General features: G+C 43.5%; 1 protein-coding gene across 1 annotated transcript; it reads left to right on the forward strand.

Moving 5' to 3' along the window:
- The first annotated feature begins 1,872 nt into the window (after window positions 1-1,872).
- LOC124525408 (coiled-coil domain-containing protein 71L-like) lies at window positions 1,873-2,610 on the forward strand. Its single transcript, XM_047097788.1, has one exon. It carries the CDS (start codon window positions 1,873-1,875, stop codon window positions 2,608-2,610), a length of 738 nt encoding a protein of 245 aa, XP_046953744.1.
- The last annotated feature ends 21,687 nt before the right edge of the window (window positions 2,611-24,297 follow it).

A 24,297-nucleotide genomic window follows, 5' to 3' on the forward strand; every position in this document is an offset into this window, starting at 1 on the left:
ATAGCACTACTTTCAACAACTGCCAAACTATGGAAAGAGCCTAGCTGTCCATCAACTGACAAGTGGATAAAGAATTTGTGCTTTATGTATACCATGGAATACTACTTGGCAATGAGAAAGAACGAAATCTGGCCATTTGTAGCAACGTGGATGGAAGTGGGGGGTATTATGCTACGTGAAAGAAGTCAGGCGGAGAAAGACAGATACCATATGTTTTCATCCATGTGTGGATCCTGAGAAACTTAGCAGAAGACCATGGGGGAGGTGGTGGGGGGAAAAAGTTATAGAGAGGGGGGGAGGCAAACCATAAGAGACTCTTAAATACTGATAACAGACTGAGGGTTGACGTGGGGTTGGGGAGAGGGGAAAGTGGGTGACGGGCATTGAGGAGAGCACCTGTTGGGATGAACACTGGGTGTTGCGTGGAAATCAATTTGAAAATAAAGTACATTTAATGAGAAAGGAAATCCAGGGGTTGCTCTTACTGAATATGAGGACAGCTTTCCATTATCAGCACTTTATGAACGTGAGGTCGTACTGGCCTAAGCTGCGTAGATGAAAGTTTGGTTTGTGTGTTTAAGAAAAGGAGTTGAGTAAAGACAGAGGCCTCTCACATGTATCACGTTGACCTTGGCACGTGTCTCTTCTGATTGTTACCATGACTTATCACTTTTATTGATTCACATAGTTTGTTGTCATCCTTTCATGTGGAAGTGGATTTCAATTGATCATGGTAGGTGGTCCTAGTAATATTTTGTGAATTATTTGTGTATGTGGTGATGATGGCTGGACCATGCTGGTTGCTTTCAAAAGCACTTACACGGACGGTGTAACACGTGTTCTACCCTTGGAATCCCATACGGTCTTTTACTACCTTGTGTATGACTTACCTGAGATATCACGAATTGGTAGGTACCGAATAGGTTTTAGTGGCACTGAATGCCCTAATGGCCACTCACGCAGAATTCATTGACGCTTTGCTCTCAAGCACACAATGCCTCGGTCTTCCCTAAGCTGCGTGAAAGTGAGCATGGATACTAACTAGGCAAACGGTTTGCTGCTGCTGTGAAGAACAGCTTCCTGAACTGTGAGCTATAGCAACACACACACGGAACCCTAAGCAAGGCACAGTATATCTGTATTCTTTGAAAGAGTAGAGTAGTTACTTCAATTTGGCTTTCGGTGCATTGCATGACAAGACATTTAATTAGCTAAAACCCTCTTACAGTCATGTTTGATTGCAAGTTGTGTGTACTCTCCACTGCTAAGTGTCATCTCATGTTAGATGGAATTAATGGAGGCTGAGGCACCAGTGCATTCACGTCGAGGACAAGCCTCTTGAATTCGTCAAGGACTATGGGCCTTCTCAGGTAAGAATACGTGCAGGTCTTTCTGGAGGGCACAATCTTTTTTTTTTTTTAATTTTTTTTCAACGTTTATTTTTATTTTTTGGGACAGAGAGAGACAGAGCATCAACGGGGGAGGAGCAGAGAGAGAGGGAGACACAGAATCAGAAACAGGCACCAGGCTCTGAGCCATCAGCCCAGAGCCTGACTCGGGGCTCGAACTCAGGGACCGCGAGATCGTGACCTGGCTGAAGTCGGACGCTTAACCAACTGCGCCACCCAGGCGCCCCAAGGAGGGCACAATCTTAAACACAGCCCAACCTAAGGCAGCTTTGGGCAGCCGGCAGTGATAAGATAGGCAGACATTGTGACCTCACAAAGCGCCTGGTCTCCTAGCAACTGCGGTGTAACTCTCACAGCCTGCCACCTGATTTGGCTTCATGGTAGGAAACTCATCAGGGCCCGGCGGCGGCGGCGAGACCTGGCAAGCGCGGGCGGCCCCTAGCGGCCTCACATCCTGAGCCGCATGAAGAGGCGGCGGCGCAGGCCCCGGGAGGCCCTGGCCCTGGCCGCCCAGGGAGGAGTCTCTAGCGCTGCAGGAGGGGCCGCGCTGGAGGCGCCTGAGGAGAAGGTGGTGTACACGCGGGGGCACCACCCCCCCCCCGAGGCCCGCCTCCAGACGCGCCGGCCAGCTGCCAGGAGGAGGCGCCACGGAGCCCGGACGGTCGCGGTCGGCCAGAGGAAGGTGCCGCCCCCGCCGCCGCCCTCCCATGAGGACAGCAGCCCCCGCAAGCCCGTGGCCCCCAGGCCCTGCTCCGGGGACCGCACCCTGGAGGAGAGTGGGAGGGCGGCCACCCCGACGCTGACCACCTTGTCCACCATCCGCGTAGTTGGCGACGTGTGGGTCGAGAGCAGCCTGGCAGAAGCGCGGCGCCAAGCGCGCCAATTCCTGGGAGTGAACCTGGCACCCGTGGTGAGACTCTGCCGCTTCCCAGTGCCTGGGCTTCAGATGCGGGCCACCGCCGCGCGACCTCTCAGCCCTGGGACGGGTTGTGCCCGGAGGGATGAACCAGTGAGAGCCGGGCGCGCGTCCCCTAGTGCACTTTACCGGCGAAGAAGCACCAGACGGTCCCGGCCCGCGCCCCCGGGATGCGGCGCCGCCTTCTGGGACTCTGGGGCAGCTGCGCCCTCTGCTGCCTCCCAGCACCGGGTCTGGGGAGGGAGGAGACCCCTGGACCGCAAGGGAGGTCCCCTTGCTTCCTAAGCCCAGATTGAGAGGTCTCCAGGACTGTAGGGGCAGATCCATGTTCTCTCTTGTTCCCTCATTGGTCTGAAGTCGTCAGAAGAAGCCATTCCACCCCCACCCTCTCCACAGGAATTTGGTTCCATGCTTGTGTAATAAAGCTGGAGTTTCTTTGCTGTTCACCCACCTCCCGGCTCCTCCCGCCAATTTCTTTCTTTCTTTGTGTATATATATGTATATATCTTCTAGGATGTTTTAAAGTCCATATTCTTTAAATGTTTAGAAGAGACAGTAGAGAAAAAAGGGTGTGACTTAGGCGTCTGCACTCAGATTAAAAAAAGATTACTGAAGTATAGTATACATTCAAAAGGACATATATTATCTTATTCTTGTTTGTTTATTTTTGAGAGAGAGACACCGTGTGAGCAGGGGAGGGCCAGATAGGGAGCCACAGGATCGAAGCAGGCTCCAGGCTCTGAGCTGTCAGCACAGAACCTGATGCGGGGCTCCAACTCACAAACCATGAGATCATGACCTGAGCCAAAGTTGGACACTTAAGAGGCTAGCCACCCAGGCACGCAAAAAAGAACATATATTATTAAAAGTATTCTGAGCACAGCTTGATGCAATTAAGTTCAATATACTTGTGGAATCAGCACTCATTAAAAAAGGTACCATGACCCCAAGGGACCACCTGTGCCTCTTTCAGTCACAATCTATCTCTCCTTTGGCACGGCAATTATTCTGACTTCTTACAGAATATACAACTTTTGCTTGTTTTTGGACTATATAGAAATGGAATTATGTGTCCTACACCTAGCTTCTTTCTCTCAAACTTATGTTAGTGATATTCATGTTATTGTATGTATAGATCCTTTCTGCTCATTGCTGTATAGAATTTCATTATATGAATAGTTTACAATATTTCTGCAACTCTTGGTGGACATTTAGGTAGGACTGGCTTAGGGTAATTTTGAATAAAGCTTCAGTGAACATTATAGGACACGTCATTTGGTGAACATTTTTTACAATAGTATTTATTTATCTAGGAGAGAATTTGCTGGGTCACATGTCATCCAACTTATCAGCTTTAGTAAGATTCCTCCAAACTGTTTCCAAAATGGTTATACCAATGTACCCAAACTTCTTTCTGTACTAGTGCCTGCGTAGTGCCTGTGAGCTCTGAATACTTGATAGCCTTGCCAACACTTGCTTATATGGTCTTTTTCATGTTATCTATTCAGGCAGGTGTACAGATTTTTTTTTGTTTGAGAAACATCAATCCAAGTATTGTATACAAATAGTTAAAAAAAAAACACACAACATCCAAATTGCAGATCAGGACTTGCAATAAAAAATCAAAAGCTTTGTTTCCCCCATGAACACCTCTTCCCCAGAGGCAACACTTTCTTTTGGCTTCTTTTTTCTTTTTTTTTTAAATCAGGGTTTTTTTAAACAGACCATTTTTTAAGGACAATTTTAGATTTAGAGACAAATTGCACAAAAAATACAGGTTCCTCACCCCCGGTTGTTTCTATAGTACCTTGCACTAATGTGGATACATTAATTCTAAGTGGTGGATGAGCCTTTCTTGTTGAGACATTATCATTAGACACATTATCATCAACAAACAGTTAGGGTTTATTTTGTGTTATATAGATTCATAAGTTTTGAGAAATGTATAAAGGTATGTATCTACTATTGCAGTATCATACAGAATAGTTATACCACCCTAAAGTGCTCTGTGATCCACCTATTACACTTCCTCTCTCCACCTATTACCACTTCCTCTCTCTCTAACCCTAATAGCCACTGGTCTGTTTACTGTCTCCGAAGGTGTTTTGTTGTTGTTGTCGTTATTTTGTTGTCTTTTGTTTTCTTTTGTTTTGTTTTTCCAGACGTTATCATAGTTAGAAACGTAAAGCAAATGGCTTTCTCGTATTGGATCCCTTCACTTAGTAATCCACACTTAAGTTTCCTCCATGACTTTTAGGTAGCTCCCTTTCTCCCTCTTTCCTTCCCTCCTCTTCTGTCTCTCTGCCTCCCTTTCATTAAGGGAGTTTATTTTCTAAAACAGCTTTTAAAAAGCTGGTTTACAGAAAAAGACTGGAAAGTGTAGAGTTCCCCTGTTCTCCCTCCTACCCCCCAAAACATAGTTTTCCCTATTTTAAACTTCTTGTGTCAGTGTAGTGCATTTGTTACAATGGATGAGCCTATATGAAAACTATTATTAACTAACGTCCTAAGTTTACCTTAGCATTCACAGTGGTGTGCAGTTCGGTGAGTCTTGACAAACGCACAATGCCATGATTCAAAGCATTTCACTGTCTTACAAGGTGTTTCACTGCTGTAAATATTCCCTGTGCTTCATCTATTATTCATCTCTCCCTTCCCCCCTGAGTTCCTGGCAACCACAGGTCTCTTTCCTGTTTCCATTATTTGAGGCAACACTTTTAACTGTTCCAGGTTTATATTCTTTTGTTAGGAATCTTCATGAATATAAGTCATGTAGTATACTGCTGCTTATTGATTTGTCGGTTTTAAGCCCCGTCTACTGACTTCCTATGTGAAGTTGACGTATAGGTCGCTTAAGCCACCTGTCTTCTCTCTCCTCACCTTCCGATATATTCCTGAACGTCTATCTGTATACTGTTTCAGTCAGGTCCAGCCAGCCGGTGAGTCACTATAGGTATTTTAAACAGTTACACACGTGATGGGAAATCCCAGAAGCCAAACAAAGGATGGCGAAGCAATCAGGAATTAGTATCATCAGAAAGCTGTTGCCACCCCCAGAGCTAGAGAAATTCAGAACCATACCTAGCAGGAACTGAGAACATGGGAGAAGAGGCTCTTGGAAAGAAGCTAGAATTTGGAGGAGATAAAATCACTGCTAGGAAGTGGAGCGGGAGAGAGAAAAACCTCTGGGCTTATACCTTCCTCCCTTTCTCCCATCAAACACCATTGGTCAAACCCCTCTGGAAGCCAGTTGGCAAGGAACCAGGAAACACAATGTGTAGGAGAAGTGCAGGAACTGGATCTGAGGGCAAAAAGACATAACAGATGAAGTTACATATAGGTACTAGTTAGGGTTCTCCAGAGACTCAGTATCAATAGGAATTGGTTCACAGGATTACGGAGGCTGAGAAGGGCAGACCCAGGAGATCCAGTAGTATAGTTCCAGGCAGACTCCAAAAGCCTAAGAATCAGGAGAGCTGATGATGGATGTTCCATTCCAAGTCTGAGCCTGAAGTCAGGAGACCAATATCGCCGCTTGAAGACAGTCAGATAGACACAGTGGATTCTCTCTTACTCCGCCTTTTGTTCTATTCAGGTCTTCAATCGATTAGGTGAGGTCACCCAGTGTTTGGCAAGGCAATATATTTTCCTTAGTCTACTGATATACAGATGTTAATTGTACTAAGAAATGTCTCACAGACTCACTAGAAATAATGTTTAGCCATATATCTGGGTACCCTGTGGCTTAGCACAGTTAAAACATGAAATTAACCATCACACGATATAATTTTATGTTTGTATGTATGTATGTATGTATGTATGTATGTATGTATGTATGTATGTATGTGTATGTATGTATGAATGTATGTTATTTGAGAGAGAGAGAGATAGAGAGAGAGCGTATGCTCAAGCAGGATAGGGGCAGAAAGAGAGAATTCTGAGCTGTCAGTGCAGAACCTAATGCTCATCTTAGTCTTATGAACTGTGAGATCATCATCTGAGCCAAAATCAAGAGTTGGATTCTGAACTCACTGAGCCACTCAGGTACCCCACAAGATGTAATTTTAAAATAGAGACCTATTTCCCTTACCTGTACTATCATTTTTCATTCCTTACATTGTAAGATAAAGGTCTTCCTTAACCTTGCTGCAATTTTTCTCTGTCTCCCATCAGCTTTGGGCTTCTGTTTGTCATTGTTGTTAACACTGCTATTATGCTCTGCAATCAAGTCTCTTTAGAGGGTTCAAGGTTGATTCTAAAACTTGAACACTAATAAATGGTTTAAATTATTGGGATTATTAAATAATATGCAAATATTAGAATTACTACTCTTTTCCTGGAGTCCTTGGACCTGCTGAATGAGTACATCTCTGGCATCAAGGTGAAATGGATCCTTTCTCTTTGTATTCCATCAGTGCTTTAAACCATGCCATGTTTCACTTGGCTCATTCAGACTAAGACCGTCTTATGGATATTTTCTGGCTCTCCTTAATTTTCTAATTGCACTTCTTCGTTTTATTGCACTCTTTCAGTGTTCTCAAATCATGCCACTTTATGACATCTTCCTGCTAACCTCTTAGCGGTCTCTCACTGGACCCTTCTCTTTTCCTGCCTCATTTAGGTGGTGACTCAGTAGGTCTGCTTCCTAGCTTCCTTCCTGTGATTTTCCTCTGCTATGCTCCCAGTTTCTTTCCATGGTTTCATTGTAATATGGCTATCTGGGAAGTTAGGGAGCATGTAAAAGCCTAGACTCTTGAGCCAGATGGCCTGGGGTTAGACTTTACTTGTTCCACTTACCAGCTGTGTAAGTTGGATGTTGCATGAGTTATTTGGCTTCTTTATAACCCTCGTTCCTCCTCTCGAAGATAATAATGGTAATTTTATATACTTTATAAGTTTGTTGTGTGGTTCATATGTAATAATATGTGAAAATAACCCATACCAGTGTCTGGCACAAAAATAAACACTCTGTTAATGTTGTCTATTATTAAGTATAATTTCTCTTTATTTTTTCTCTCCTTGTTTTGCTGGAGTACACCTTCAGATAACTTCCTAATGAAGAATGAGTAGAATCACATGTTCTGAGTCTTTGCACGTCTGAAGATATCGTGAGTCCACTCTCAAATCTAATTGATAATATTGATAGGTGTAGAATTCTCGCTTCTTTTTTTAATTGATTTATTTTTATTTTTTTAAAGTTTACCTCCAAATTAGTTAGCATGTAGTGCAACAATGATTTCAGGAGTAGATTCCTCAGTGCCCCTGACCCATTTAGCCCATCCTCCCTCCCACAACATCTCCAGTGACCCTCAGTTTGTTCTCCATATGAATGAGTCTCTTCTGTTTTGCCCCTCCCTGATTTTATATAATTTTTGTTTCTCTTCGCTTATGTTCATCTCTTCCACTCATAGAATTCTAGCGTCTAATGGCCAGTTGCCCCTTCCATCGATTTTCCCCTAATCACAACACCATTGGAATTACAATATCTGCTCTTTAGAGTGTTTTTAACTCACTATCACTTCCACCTTCTTCTATTTTTCAAAATCATTCAGTACGTCTGGCCTATGCTTAAGGAAAAGGGAATGGAGGTCCCCCTTTTGAAGGGCTTAAAAGAGTATTTATGCACATATTTTAGACTGCCACAGCCTGTCTGCTGGCCTCCTATTATTCACTCTCATTCTGCATGAAAAATATCCTCACCCTTCCCCAAGAATCCTCCCTTTTACAGACCCAACCCTTGTAACATCAGCTCAAAGTCCAGGATATTTTTATCTAAATTTGGTCCTGGTGTGAATGAATCTCCTTATGCGCACTGGTCCTCACAACACTTTCAATCTGAAGACCTATGAATGAAGACCTATGAATTAAGCATACAACCAACACGGGCATGTGATAACCAGAAAACACACACACAAAACACACACACACACACACACACACAAAGAAAAAACAAACAAACAAACAAACAAACAAACAAACAAACAAACAAACCAAGAAAACACAAACGTTGCTGTTCCAAAGAAAGGAAGGAGATTATCATGAATGAGTCACTGGTCCATAGCAATTCTGAAGTTCAGCTGGCACAGGTAGGCAGTCCTTTCATTGGGTCTTAAGGCCTGGGAATGATTTTCCATGGCCCTAGCTCCTCCAGGGTTCTGGCTTTCAACCTCCAAGTCATTCTTCCCTTCTCATGAAAGGTAGCCTGTGTCTACAGCCTTATGGTTGTCTCAGCCTACTTACTGATTGTAGGAGTTTGTGGGTCCAAAGCCTTCTTTCATTTTACTCTCTGGGATTAAGTAAACCCTTCTCTACCATGGACTTTTTCAAACATTTATAAGGAAAAACACTCCTAAACTTCAAGTGATATTGTAACAGAGAGAACCGTGTGCCCCACAGTTTACTCTGCGAGGGTATGCTTATGAGATAGAACACTGGTATGCTCCAAGACCCTTCTTCATTTAGGAAACTTTTCTAGCATCTTTTCCCCAACGTCATCTGCTGAGTGATGTTGGTGGTAATTTCACCTTCAATAAGAGTGACATTATTGATGTTCTCTTTGCTAACAAAACATGAAATTGCATTTGAATGGCATTGAGGAAGTGCAAGTAGCATCGGTTAGGGACGTGTTCAGCTGTCACAGAAAGGCTGCCACCAGTGGCATAATCAAAGATAGTTTTACTCACAAAGAGGCTGTAGGCTGTGCTCCATTAAGGCAGCAATGTCATCTGCAGCAGGCTGCATGGCATGGCAGAGCTGCCAATTTCTTTATGACCTCCTACAAAATTTTGGGGAAAAGGGTAGCAGCCATTAATATAATAATAGCAATATTTTTACCACTTACCGTCTTCAAGATGCAGCACATGTGTGAGCATTTCAAGCTCACAGCACATCGGTGAGGTAGAATTGTTGATGTCTTTTGGAGGTCATTCGTTTTCTTCTTAAGTCAAAAATTAGCTGTCATGTTTCTAGGGCATGTGGCTTCACCAAATCCCCTCCTAGGTTTCCTTTGCTTATCAATGCATGAGGCAAACTGATAGGAATTCTAGAATTTAATACTTGTGGGCCATGGAGAAACCAGTTTGGCCTTATCAAATCACATTACATACTCAGGCCATTCAGTATACTCTCAGATGAACCCTTGGACGGTGCTCCTGTATTAGCGTTGTATTTCTGTAGGCAAGAACCTTGCCTCCTAGGAGGCACGGTAACTTTCATATCTATTAGTAATTGCCAACGAAGTACAAACCAAGAGTTTTCTTTGCCTTCTTGTTGACACGTTATAATGTATACTAAGTTACCACGTTTCCTTGTTTTAATTCTTAGCATCATATACCCACTGCAATATCATCAGGGAACAATGGTGGCCCCGAATGTAGCATCGTCAGCTCTGGAAACTTCAGATATGGCCACGGTAAGAGTTAGGGTGGACTCCATCTAGTTCTTGGCCACCTGGGCTTGTCTGATTCTCTCCATTTATCTACCTCCCACCCCACACCCCCAGTCCCAGCAGCAGTGAGAATCTGGTTAGTCAGGGAACCTCCAGCAGATACAGATGCAGATGCAGATCATTTCTGTGGATAATCTTTATGGTTGACTGTGGCCTGGGTAGCAGGACTGGTTCAGACAGAAACACCTGATTTGGGTGCCATCAAGCAGTATCTGTGCCCTCCCTGAGAAATGGGACATTATGCATTTCAAACAATTCAAGGCTCCACTTCTCCCTGCAGACTTCTGTGTTTTGTTGCTTTCATCCACCTACCAAAGCAACCCAAACTTTATGCTAAAGAGAGTGGGGCCCGTGTGTCCTTTGCAGATAGGAATGCTGTTACTAGTTTGGGTTATCTTAACAAAAACTGGCACAGTATCTAAAAATGTAGAATTCCGTGTGAATTCGGAATCCGTACCTGTAGTTAGCCCACCGTGATTCCGTTGATTAGGGAGAGGTATCAGATCATACTGTAAGAAACCCTGTCTTCGAATGCTACAGGTCTATGGATTTTCAAAGCACTATTTTTAACCTGGTTATCCAAAGTCGTTAAGTCTTTGTGAGTATACATTCAGAGCTTTTTTAAGATCTGGATCGTAGTCTCCAATTTTTTCATGACCTTCCTAACCCATTGATTCCCAGAGTTCTCTTTATTTTTGAATCGTTCTCTTGGGCATTTGACCAAACCTGTCAAATAAAACATTTCCTCAATTTGAATATATGAACATTTAAGAGCAGTCACGTGTTAAGTGCCCAAATATTTTACCATTTCCGTTTGGAGTTTATTCTGTCTGTGGACGGTGAAGAAACCTATGCCTGTTTTTTGTTTTCTGTTTTTTTTTCATTTTCCCCACATAAGTAAGTAGATGTGCAAGGCAGAATGCTAGGTACCTGTCAAGGGTAATAGGACGTTCAGGAGTGTAATTGAGATTTCTGTCATCAAAAAAAGAAAAAAAAATTATTTGTTGAACTAAGATAAGCTAAGCTATAAAAATGAAAGGAAAATAGCCACGAACTCAGATAAAAGTTAGGCAATTAAGTATTTTTCCCTAGGGCACCAAGGAGTCATGAGAAATACCATAATCTGTAGACTTTGTACTAAAAAGCTCTACAGACACGATGATAAAGCTCACCTTTAAAGCTTGCTTTGTGTACTGATATTATCCCTTTCTTCTTGAAATCTAAAGAAGCTTTTTCTCTTTGGCTGTTAACATGAAATGAAAAGACACTTTCCCCCTATCTTTTCTTCTGCCGTATTTAAGCTGAGCTTTTTCCCAAAGTCTTTTATGTATTCGTTGCTTTTTATCTTCATCCTTTGTCCAAAACAAGCCTTGAGATTGGGAATGATGTGGACTATTTCTAACCCAAGCTCACAGGACTTAACTTCTCATAAAACCCATCATTTGAGGAGGCATTGAACTCGTATCATGGAGTTCCTTGTGCAGCCCATGGGCAGGATTCCACTGAAATAATCGATAGCATCGTGGAGACCCTGTCTCTGGAAGGAACTTACAACAAATAAGGATTTGACCTGATAGGCTGATTTTCCTAGGAATCTAGGAATCAAGAGGGCCAGAAGTGGGATGGTGGGAGAGGGACACTGGAGAAGTGCTGAATACCCAGGTTCCCTTGAAGCCAACTGAGCAGAGGAAGGTTCTGTCCTGGAGGAGCTTGGCTCAGCAGGGATCAGCTCCCAATTGTTACGGACTTAGTGAAAGTACACTCATGAGAGCCTACAAGAAGGATGCTTCCAGAACTTGAAGAGGTTTCATTCCTTTCTTATGTCTTTCTTTATGGAAAGTGTCTTGGGGGTGCTTACGTCCCCTTTGTGCGCCCACAGTTCTTCTTCCCACTACTTGTGTTGTCATGAACCTCCTTACGTAGCCCTTGCTCCCCTCCTAGACCATGTGTTCCTCATGGGCAGGACTCACCTTAGCCATCCGTGTGTCATTACTACAGTGCCAGCCATGGGCAAAGGACCCTGGACATAATGAATGAATGCAATGTGTTTATGGAGTTTCAGTTCCCAATTTTTACAGAAGAACTAGCTGTCTCACTTCAATTTGATGTGTAACAGCAGCAGTCTATATGGGGGATTCTCTCTTTTTACAAACACCTGCATCATCAACTTTTGATTAGCTCTCACCCTTTTGTGATCAGATGAATTGGGTGGAACCTTTGCCATCTCTTAGGATCTTATTTGCAACCCAATACCACTTAAACCCCTATCCTACAGTAAATTCTTGCTTAGCAAGAAGCAATATAGTTCAGTGACTAAGAGGGTGGCCCCTGGAGCCAGGCTGCCTGGGATCTCAAATCCTATTTTGCTCTATTTCCAGCAGCAGACCTTTGGACAACTTACTTTTTCTCTTTGTTACTCAGTTTTCTCAGCTGTAACATCAGGCACAACCTAGCACCTTCACCATAGAGCTCTGAAATGAATTTAGTGAGGTAACAACGGTAAAACACTTAGAATAATGCATGGAACCCCCTTCACTGCGAGTCAGTAAACACTCGCCTCTATCAGTGATGTAATTACGTTTTTGACAAAGTCGCTGCTTGCTTACTTAAAACCTTCACGTTGGCTGGGTTGAATGTACAGAACAGGTGAACTATGGAAGGCACCGTGTGAGAGTCAGGCTTACTTGGTAGAATGAGGCCCAATTCCCTGATGCTGGGGATTGCAAGACGATACTCAAGGGCACAGAGAGGCACAAGGCCCTCGGAACAAACCCATAACGAGATGATCAGAAAGTCATAGGAAAACAGAGGGAACAAACTAATTTTACTTCAGTTCCCACCATACACCAGTACAGTTCTCTGCAATTCACACATGTTTCCCTCTCAAGCAAACATCACAGGCCTGTGGCAAAGGTATCATTATTCCCACTTAACAGGCAACTAGGCTAATGCTTAGACAGTTTAAATACCTTGCCAAATATCACATCTATGTGGCAGAGCTAAGATTTGAACCAGCATCGGTCACATCCCACTGCCTCTGCCAATCTTTAGAAACATCTTTGGAAGAAGTGAAATACGTTAATCCTAATCATGCGATGAATCACATAGAATTGGATACTATAGGCCCATGAAATCCCAAGGCGGAAAAAAAAATTAATTTATGAAGGCTATTTTGCTTACTGTTATATTCCTCAGAGTGCACCACGTAATTGTTCGCTATTTGCAAAATGAGTGATTTTATGAGGGAATGGACAGAAGTGTGAATACCTATGCTCATCCGATTACACCGTGTAGTTTGGTTGAGGATCTCGGGACACTCGGCCTTACATCTTAACTCATCAGAGTAATGGGAACGTTAGAGCTGTCATAGCAGGTGAAAGAGAAGGTTACTTATCATACCACTTGTCCCAAATTACTCGTAGGCCAGTTTAAAAAGCAGCACACAAACATAAGACAGTGAGACACAATCACGAAAGGTCAGAGAGAGGGAGAGAGAGAATCCCAAGCAGGTTCTACGCTGTCCGCACAAAGCCTGATGCAGAACTGGAGCTCGCAAACCATGAGATCATGACCTGAGTCGAAAGCAATATAGTCACATGCCTAACTGACTGAGCCATCCAGGTGCTCTCACCTTTGTTCAGATAGTAATTCCCAGGTTTTTACGCAGATAAATGGCAGACCTCACAACCAACAACAAAACAGATTAGAACGATGGTTCAAAACCAAGGATTGCAAGATTGCAGTAAGGATGTAATATGTGGGAGTAATCAGGGTGGGTGGGAGGAAGAAAGGGCCAGGGGGCAGATGGATGGTCTGTAAATGGACACTGGCATTCTAGCAAAGGTGGAGAGTGGTTACTTCCTCTCCTTTCCTCCAGAACTTGTTGTCGCCAGCATGTGGTGTCCACTGACCATATGCTTCAGAGCTGGAGGATGGATAAGCTGCCCATTGTAATCAGGGAAAAACATTCCACCCACAGAATTCACTAATTCACCTGTTCCATAATGTTTACCCTCTTACTGGCATTGCTGAAAGCACCTACTTTCTCTACACCACCATAGAACAGTTGGATTTTCCCTTGTCAGCCTTTGCTCGTTTGCTTGTCAGTATATTGGTCCCCCTGTGGCTTTATTCACCACTCACCGAAAACTGACTGAGGGACTCTGTGTGCCAGGCTCTGTTCTCGAGGTATACCCCTGCCTCCGTGGTGGTTGTGGGTAATTCTTGACTTCTGGGCTTCCACCTACTACATCACGTGGGGCTCTCCATCACCCTCTGTTGCTTTTTTATTGTCATTGGGCAGGTGTCTGCCTGCTTCTTCTCTCTAATTATGTACACGGTAGAAATCAGTGCTTTGGGGGTATGGATGAGTGCAGTGAACAGACTCCTGGACGTGTCTTTTACCTTGGGGAATTGTGCATATTTGTGTTTCAAAATCTAGTTTATCCTAGAGGTAGCCATTTGAAACAAAGCAAACACAGTCCAGACGGCGCTCAAGAAACAAAATCGTTGGATGTGTCCCCGAGCCTGGTAGCAATGCAGGTGGGCTGGAGGCCTGCAGATGTGGAGCTAGACTGTTGTTGGATGACAGCTTCACTGTGCATCTTCAGCTAGGAAGTGGTGCAGCTGGAATGAGAATTCTCCTAGTGTGATTCTTGGCCTCGTGTTTTCCTGCTGACTCATCGGCCTGGGAGGGCTGAGACCTTTTGGAACTTTGTTGCGTTTTGCTGCAGAATCAAACACTAGCTAGGTTTCTCGGGTACTTATACAATGGGCTGTGACAGAAAAGCTGGGGTGGGGGTCAGGGAGACCTGGCAGGAGGGAGGAAAGTGAACAGGCAGGAGAGGGGGACTTACAGAGGCTGTTTTTTTCCATTTTGTTCTGGGAAGACCTTAGTGAGGATGTCTAGTCCTGAGTACTTGTGAAGTTTATGTACTGGCCATGGAGTTGGGCGGGCACCTCAGAGAGGTTCCTGACAGTCTGTGGGAAGTGTGTGTGTGTGTGTGTGTGTGTGTGTGTGTGTGTGTGTGTGTGTGTGTGTGTGAGAGAGAGAGAGAGAGAGAGAGAGAGAGAGAGAGAGACAGAAACAGAGAGACAGAAAGAGAGAGAGAGAGAGAGAGAGAGAGAGAGAGAGAGAGAGAGAGAGAGAGAGAGAGAGAGAGAGATGGAGAGAGAGAAGTCCCAGTAAGGGAATGTGATATTTATTTGGATTGCCTCTTCAATACATTTTCAAAGGATTCAAATCACAGGGAATTTTTCTTAAAACTAAAAGTATGTACTGAGATTAATCCTAATAAGATGAATAAGAAAATAAGATCTAGAACTTGATGTCCATCAATTTATAAATAAATCCTTCTGGGGCAGAGGGGTCACCATGGTGGAGAAGTAGGGGGATCTGTACATCCCATGTCTCTCAAACAAAGTGCTGAAGCCAAAGCATTTTGAACCCCAAAAGTCTGTGAGGAAAACAGACTGAATACTCCCTGAAGGAAATGAGACACCTTGAGAGATGAGGGGTGGCTGATTGTGACCTGGGGTACACAAACTGGGCCAAGTAGGAATGGAGGGAAGGGATCCCCTTTTGGTGAGAGACAAAAGTAAGAGAAAGAGTGGCTGCGGAAGTGTAGGGCTGTATGTGGATAAGAGGAGAACCTCGGACTGGGACTGAGAGGGATCTTATCTCTAACTGTGGGGCTTTCTTGGGTCTGGGGCTAGGCTCCCTGTTTGCGCTCCTGGGGAGGAGAGGAGCCAGCATTGGTTTCAGGGGTAGAGCAGGGGCACAGTCCACAGAAGGAGACAGTAGCCCCTCCCTGGTGGGCTGTGCAATAGAACAAAGCCTGCCCACATCCACCACCTCCCCTTGCCCGGATCAGTGGCGGGGTGTAGGGCGCAGTCTGCAGTAGGAGAAAGTGGCCCCCTCCCTGGGGGCGTCGCTGTGGGACAAAACAATGCCTGCCTGCACCCACCATGCCCAAGCTCAGCATTGAGGTCAGCAGCGCAGTGCACAGCAGGAAAAGGCCGTGCTCCCTGAAGCACAGCAGCCCAAACAAAGCCAGGAAGACATTTGGAGCAGCACAGAGCGGCACTGCCCCAGTGTCAGAGCACATGGAACAGGTCTGTGAACCCTCGACAAGCGCTGTGCCAAAGGAGTCAGCCGAGCAAGAAGGACCACCATGCGTGTGCTCTCGGCACAATGAGGACAACTGGAACGGAGTACACCAGGTCATGGAGAAGACGCTGGGCATCACCACTTCCCCCCACCACCACCACCACCACCACCAAGGCGGGTCCTCAGGGATCAGTCCGAGGGTCCAGAGTGGAGGTGGGACCAGCCTACCCCAAACCACGCCCCTCTGTGCTGGCTACCTGCTTGTCTGATGGAGCAGGATAGGCGCTGTGGAACCAGGTAGTTCCGTCATCCGGACCCGTGATGCTGCCTAGCCTGGAGTAATTCCGGGACAATTCTTGTTGTTTAGACGTGTTCTCCCTTCCTATCTCTTCCCTCCTTTAGGTTGATAACTCTGCTTGTTGGTTTGCTTAAGCAGATATTTATAATCCATTCCCTTAATACATTTCCTACCTACACTTATATACTTTCCTTTCTCTCTCCCTGGGATAATCAAGCCATCTAGTTTCTCTGTCTGGCTAAACTTATCTTCCTTTTGTTCCCCCCTCCTTCCTTATTTTCCTTTCTCTCTGTCTGCACTAAGCCATTTAGCCTCCCAGCCTGGTCAATATATATATGTTTTTCCTTTTCCCCATTCCTGTCATTTCTCTCTTTATATATGTTCTTCCAACAGCAACGCCTCTACCTTGTTCTTTACTTGTAGCTGGTGTTTCTGGTCTGTTTGTTTGTTTTGTTTTGTTTTTTGATTTCAGACTGTTTTTCTGTGTGTCTGTGTGTGTGAGCGTGTGTGTGTCCATTTGTTTCCTTTATTTGCACGTTTCCTTACGTGTCTCTGGTTCCTGTTTGTTGGTTTGTTTGTTTTCCTTTCCAGGGCTGCTTCAAGGAACAAATAAAAGCACCCCTTGTGGAGGGTCAAAAACATCATTACGAGTAGAGAACTCAAAGAGCCAATGTCACAGCAACAGAGAGCAAGTAACACTCTCCAAGAAACACTACCTGCAGGGCTAGAACCTGCACAGGACGTGAGCCCCCTGTTATATAGCAATTCTTGCAGGTGCAGAGCAAATAACAGCTTGTAAACCTCCTAGGAGAGAGAAAACTAGCCAACATAATGACACAGAAGAATTCCCCTCAAAAGAAGTTCCGGGAAGAAGTGGACAGCTAACAACTTGATCAAAACAGATATAAGCTACATATCAGAATTTAGCATAACAGCCAAAAATGAATCATTGCGACTGGCAAAGGCGTAGAAGACAGCATGGAATCAATTATTGCGGAGATCAAGGAAATAAAACGTAGTCGTGATGAATCCCAATGCTATAAATGAGGTGCAAATTAAAACGGAGGCAGCCACAGCGCGGATTGAAGAGACCGAGGGGAGACTAAATGAATCAGAAGGTAAAAATATGGGGAAAAGGAGGGGAGAAAAAGATAGAGAAAAAACTGAGGATCGAGAGGGGAGAATTAGAGAACTAAGTGATGAAATCAAATGGAACAATATCCATATCACAGGATTTCCAGAAGAGACAGAAAAGGGGTGTGAAGATGACCTTGAACAAATCATAGCTGAGAACTTCCACAAGCTGGGGAAGGACACCGGCATTGAAACCCAACGGGCACAGAGAACTCCCTTCAGATGTAACCTGAGTTGATCTTCTGCACAACATAGAAGGGTGAAACTGGCAACATACAAGCATGAAGAGAGAATTCTGAAAGCAGCTAGGGATGACTGGACCTTAACACACAAAGGTAGAGAAGTATTGGGATAGGAGCAGACCCATCTACTGAAATCAGACAAACCATAAAGGAATAGGGGAATCTTCAATGTGATGAATAGGAAAAATATGCAACCAAGAATCCTTTATCCAGCCAGCCTGCCATTCAGAATCGAAGGAGAGGTAAAGGTCTTCCCAAACAAACCCAAACTGAAGGAATTCACCACCGCTAAACCATCCCTAGAAGAGATCCTAAGAGGGATTCCTTGAGGGAAATGTCGCAAGTATCACAAAGTACCACAGACACCAGTACAAGCATGAAAACTACAGACATCACAATACCTCGGAACCATCGCTTTCCATAATAACACTGCATGGAAGTGGAACAAATGTCCAACCAGAAGACACAGGGTATCAGAATGGATAATACAAAGCCAGACCCATCTATTTGCTGTCGTACAGGAGACTCATTTCAGACCTGAGCACACCTTACTATTGAAAGTGGGGGGATGGAGAACTACCTTTCATGCTCCTGGGAGTCAAAAGGAAGCTGTATTAGCCATACTTATATCAGACAAACTTGACCTATATTAAAGTTTGCAGCAAGAGATGTTTAAGGGCATTATTAAATAATTACAGTGTCTGTCCATCAGGAAGAGTTAACAATCATAAGGACTATGTAGTGAATTCCGAAGCACACAAATATTTAAAACATTTAATCACAAACATGAACAATCTTATTGATAAGAATGTGGTAATTGCAGGGGGCTTTAATACTCAACTTACAACAATGGACAGAAAATCTAGACAGAATCAGGAAAGAAACAATGGTCCTGAATGATACGTTGGACCAGAAGGACGTGACAGATATTTTAGGGCTCTACATCCCAGAGCAGCAGAGCATACTTTCTTCTGGAGTACATGTGGAACGTTCTCCAAGAGAGACCACAGACTGGGTCGCAAAAAGCCTTTAATAGATATAACAGCATTGAGATGACACCATGCCCACTTTGAGATCACAATGTTTTGAGCTTGACATAAAGTACAGGAAAAAGTCTGCTAAACCTCCAAAAGCATGCAGGTGAAAAAACATCCTACTAAAGAACGAGTGAGTCAATCAGACAATTAGAGAAGAAATTAAAAGATATAAGGAAACAAACAAAAAAATGAAAATACAACAATCAACGCTTTTTGAAAAAAATTTAATTAAAAAGATGGTAAAAGGGTTATTGAAGCTGAGTTTTGCATACTTGAGACAGCATGGTATGCACTAAGGAGTCCGAGTGCTTGGGGTAAAGGCCATTTCCATAACTTTCTTAGTTCCGTGACCTTGAGCAATTATAACATCTCCTTCAGCCTCAATTCCTTCTTCTGTACACAGGGTCAATTGAGATGCTTTATGAGGTAACGTGCCTGCCACAGGGAAGTGATTGGTAGCTGTAAGTTCATTGCTTTGCCCCTCGTATTCCCAGGACTCCTGCCAGGGAGCCTGGAGGCCTGCGTGCTGGCCTGAATCTGCAGCATTTTCAGGCAAATTGTTCACTTTGTGATGAAGGCTTCCCGTTTCACTGAGCCCTTGATTCACCCCATGTGTTCTGGCATCTGCTGCCCTGCGTGGGTTCCCTCCTCCTTTATAAGACCATTACTTGGTGTTGTGGGATACAGTGATCACACCTCCTGAGCATCAGTTATTAGCAATAAGCGTGACTCCTCTGAGTACCTATGGTATTCTCATTATTCCTACATGAAGCTAGTTTTCTGCAGCTCTGATTATCTGCTAAATTATACCAAGGCATAGTTTAGAAGATTCTTTTGTTGTTGCTGCTGTTGTTGTTGCTGCTGTTGTTGCTGCTGCTGCTCCTGCTGCTGTTGTTTTTGTTGTTTAGAAATCATTTGCTTCAGGTTCATCTAGTCTATCCAGTAACTCCCACAATAACAGTGAGATAAACTTTGGTTTTACCTTTTTTCACTTTGTAACGCCAGTGGATTTTGTTTTTGTTTTTGTTTGTCAGCCTCCCTTTGGGAAGTTCTATTTCTTCCATCTTCTCGCTCATGTTTCCTAAATAGACAACTGATTGTTTACTAGTTGCTGTCTCTGGGAGGTTGTTGCTGTTTGCCAGGTGTTAGTGTTGGCATGCCAGGCCTGGGGTGTCCATTCTTTCACAGATTTTTGTTCCAGGTCTTCATGACAAAGGCAACAGAATGAAGAAGGTACTGAGTTGAAGCAGTTAGAAATTCACTTCAACTAGGACTGCCGGAGGAAGTGGGCACTGCATTTAGAGCAGGAGACACAGAAATGAACCACAAGTGAGCCAAATGAGTTGGGTATAAGAAAGAAAAATAATTGCGGCACGATAGTCCAGTTTTCTTTGCTTTTATGTGAACTATGGGATAAATGTGTAACATATTACAAACCCTTATGATTTGGGCTGCTTATTTTTATTTTAATGTTTGTTGGTTGGGTGGGTGGTTAATGGACAGTGTGTGTGAGGAAGGGGAGGGGATGAGAGAGGGGGAAGAGAAAAGTCGAAGCAGGCTCTGTGCAGAGTGTGACCTGGGGCTTGAAACCACAAATGGCGAAATCGTGACCTGAACTGAAACTAAGAGTAGGTCACTCAACTAACTGAGCCACTCAGGCTCCCCTTGGCGGCTTATTGTATTTGCACATTGGGTCTTCGTGTTGGAAATACCATAGGGAGTGGTGTACATGCATGATCTAACGAAGGTGCAGCTAGGTTGGTCTGTCTCATTTTTTTTTCCTTATAACACTTTATTCAGGAGTAATATTTTGTAAGTTTATTAGACAGATTGAAGATTGTAATTGGGAGGAAATCAGGTAAGGAGTCATTGCAGTTGACCAGGAGAGGTGAACATGACAGCAATTAGTGTGGAAGCAGGAAATGGAGAGATGAGGACAGATGTGGTAGTTTTTTGAAAATGCTTTTTGTTGTGTAATTAACATTATATAAAGTCACTATTTGGGTGCATAGTGCTTTGAGATTTAAAGATTGTATAGACTCATGTAAATGTCACCTCAATGATAATACAGAAGAGTTCTGTTCCTGGGGCACATAGGTGGCTTAGTTACTTAAGCATCCCACTCTTGATCGGCTAAGGTCATGATCTCACTGTTCTTGAGTTTGAGCCCTTGCTCACGAACTTCCCCTTTGATTCCCCAAAGTATGTTTATTTGGACAATAAATTATGTTGTTGCCCTAACAATAATCGAACCTGTGTCAGAAGATCCATTTTGAAGATTAAAAGCATTAAAAACAATACCTGCTTATACTATGTGCTCAGTAAGTACTAGTTGCTATTATTAGCTGTGACAACTAGAATCCATGTTTCAAATATCCAGTTTCATGCATTACCCCAGCAGAAAGGATTGTTACTGTAGACCTTGAACTCTGAAAGTGACATGGTTTGTTGGAAAATGGAGAATCGCCACAGTGTGAGCAAATTTAATACAGTTTTGAAAATTTCTCTTCCACTTTAACCTAGCATGGGTGAAACAAGTAGCTTGAAAAAAAATCGTCGCTTTCTTTCATTTCACTAACAGGACAGTCACCACCCAGGACATGTTGGTTTTACAGAGAAAATACCATGGGGGTTGTTAATTTGGGTTTTGTGTTTAATGTGCTGTTCTTTCCAGTCTGATCCCTAGTTTTCTTTGTTTGGGCATTACCTTCCTTGTCCTCTCCTCATGTCATGTCTAAAGTCAATTGCTGTCCCTTCTTCATACATTCTTGTGCTAGGGGATAAAGAAATTATACAAAACTGAAAAAGCTTTATTTGCAGTAATGGTTTCATGTGCCTACTCTTAAAATCCTTTGACGTGTTTGAGATTGGGTAAAAAAAAATAGTGGGTTAATTGGGATGTGACTTTTCTTCATATATGCATCTTGATCAGAGTTTCTGCTAAACTTGTGAGGTAGTCATGCTAGACAGGCACAGAGGTGGGACGGACCTCGACTTCTGGCCCTGCCACAGGCTAGCTGTGTGACCTTGGGCACTCCATTTGTTTCATCTCTCTGCGTTTCAGTATTTAGCACGCTTAAAAAGGGGGTAAAGATATGTGCTGCTTCCCAAGGTTAAGCATGAGGCTCAAATGGGATGATGAGTTAGTGTGCTCTAAGCCAATGTTGGCCAAGAGTTCCTTTCTTTAAAAATTAGTTGATGTGATTGGGACTCCTTTTGTAAGATCCATGAGCAGAGGCTTGGAGGAAAAGTAGATACAAGTGCTGCTTCTGTTTGTGTGTTTCTGAGTTGCCTGTGGCTGTAGTACTTGGCTATCTAACCGGGTGCTGCTTCAGCATGCATGAAATGCTTCAAATGGGCGACAAGACGGATTTTCTTTTATCCTAAACTTCAGGCTGTTGGATGCATATCTGTGGAAGCCTCTGTGATCTGACAGCTTGAAGGCTCCATGAGAAGTCAAGTGTGCAAGGGAGCCCAGCTTTGAGCCAACCGGGGAAAGGATGGCTTAGCTCTCAAAGGAACATGCACGTTTCTCAGGTGATAGAGTAGAGAATAAAATGTGTCCCTTTAAACTCCGCATTCCCCTGCTCTTCAACTTCGAAGGAAGTCTTTGGCTACCAGCAGTCTGGGCTCTGGAGCCAGCATAGTATTTTTCTTCTTTTCGTTTATCCTGGTTCACGATTTGCTCCCCTTTAACTTAAAAATTGTTTTTATTAGAGAAAATTTCAAATATGTAAAAGTCAAGGAAATAGGAAATAGTATATTATTCCCCCATGTCCTTAGGACCTAGTTGTAAACATTATCAACTCATGTCTAATCTTGTTTCATCTGTATTTCTACCCGTTTTGTCCTTGCTCCTCTCTTCCCCTGGTTTATTTGAAGCAAATCCCACACGTTGCATTTTATTAAAAATATCATCCTGTTTGTTTTTATTTTTAAAAAGTTTTGATGTAGTATAATTGGCATAACTTGCAGGAAACTAAAGTGTGCCATTTGATAAGTTTATACATCACTGTGGATGTGTGTACACACAGACCAAAAAGCATATACACACACATATCCATGAAACCACCACAGTCTAGATCGTGAACATACGCATCACCGAAAAGTTTCCTTGTGTCCCTTGGTCATCCCTTCCTCTTGCCCCTCTCTGCCACTCATTACTGCTCTGCATTCTGTCACAATATATTAGTTTATATTTTTTAGAGTTCTAGATGAGTGAGATCATAAAGTAAGTACTTTTTTTTTGATCCAGTTTTTTTTTTCCAGCCGTGGCATAGTCTTTGTCTATTCTACCAATATCATCATGCTGTGACTAGGTACCATTTAGGAAGCTGCAGGACCCTTTAGCAGATATTATAGTAGTCCCGGTGAGAAATGGTGGTTTGGACCAGCGTGGTTACTACCATGGAGATGATAGCTGCCACAATTAGAGATCTGCTTTGGAGGTAGAGCTAATCAGACCAGCTGGATTTGGGGGTTAGGGCGAGGGTGGTGGTGGGGGTCGGATCCAGAATTACTCCTGAGGATTCTAGCTTGAGCACAGGAAGAGAGTGTGATGAAAGGGAGGAGACTCAGTGAGGAACAGCTATGTATGATGTTTCCTGATTCAGTCCTTCCCTGGATGTCCTTCGCTTCTTCAAAACTGTCATTATTATCATTGGTTGATTTGAAGCAGTACTTGAACGGCAGATGAAAAAAACTGTATTTGGAGCACTTTAAGATATTTACAGGATTACTGGGTGTTATCAGGGATGATATTAAATAAAGGCTAGTTGGCATTGTCAAATTCAAAATAATGAATTTCAGCGTTCTCTTCAGGTGTTGGTAGTATCATCTGGACCAGGCAAGGAGAGACTAAGAAGTACAGAGGCAAATCACATTTTTAAGAGCTTTTAAAATCTGCTTGAGGTGAAGTTCACTCCACTTTTTTCAGGGCTCCCAGAATTTTTTTGTGTGGTGCTTTTATCATTGAAAATGTTCCGCTCAGTCTGATGCTGTGGTGATAACATCTGCACGCATGACTAGCTTTGTGAATTTCATCGTAAGGTAGGATAGCCTGTCTTCCTTCTACAGGGTTATTAACATGTCTGGTGTTTTATTAGAACTTGGACTCCCTTTGGGTGTGTGGCCTTAGGAAAACTGAGTCAAGTGATATCTTTGGTTTTGGAGTTTTAGAAAGGACACGCCACCTGGATTATTAAGTTTTTGGGCACCTTTGGGAAACCTGATTAGTTATAGAACTAATATTATATGATAGTAACATCAACTGCACGTTTATTGTTTATTACTCGCCGAGTGCTTTATATGCATTATCTTATTTAATCTCCACCTCAGTCCAATGAAGTAGGTACTATCGTCTCCATTTTGCTGGGGAGGAACCTGGGATGCAGATGAGATACCTGATGAGAGCTAGACTAGTCTTACAATCAGTGTTAGCGCTGCAACTTGGACCCAGGCAGGTCGTCTGGCTGCACAGCTCATGCTTTCATTAAGAGATAATATTTTCATTAAGAGATGGTACTCATGGTGGCTCAGTTGGTTAAACCTGCTTGGGATTCTCTCTCTGCTGCTCCCCTGCTTGTGCTGGCATTCTCTCTCTCCCTCTCTCTCTCTCCCTCTCTCTCTCTCTCTCTCTCTCTCCCTTTCTCTCTCTCTCTCTCTCTCTGTGTGTCTCAAAACAAAGAAAAATGTGTTCTTTAAAA

Source organism: Lynx rufus, unplaced genomic scaffold (genome assembly GCF_022079265.1).
Source record: "Lynx rufus isolate CCGP_SWC_20201006 ecotype Redwood Valley unplaced genomic scaffold, mLynRuf1.p SCAF_41, whole genome shotgun sequence".
Classification (NCBI taxonomy): domain Eukaryota; kingdom Metazoa; phylum Chordata; class Mammalia; order Carnivora; family Felidae; genus Lynx; species Lynx rufus.

Bases quoted from the DNA above. Each gene is read 5' to 3' on its own strand.
- LOC124525408 (XM_047097788.1), top strand. From the start codon at position 1,873: ATGAAGAGGCGGCGGCGCAGGCCCCGGGAGGCCCTGGCCCTGGCCGCC.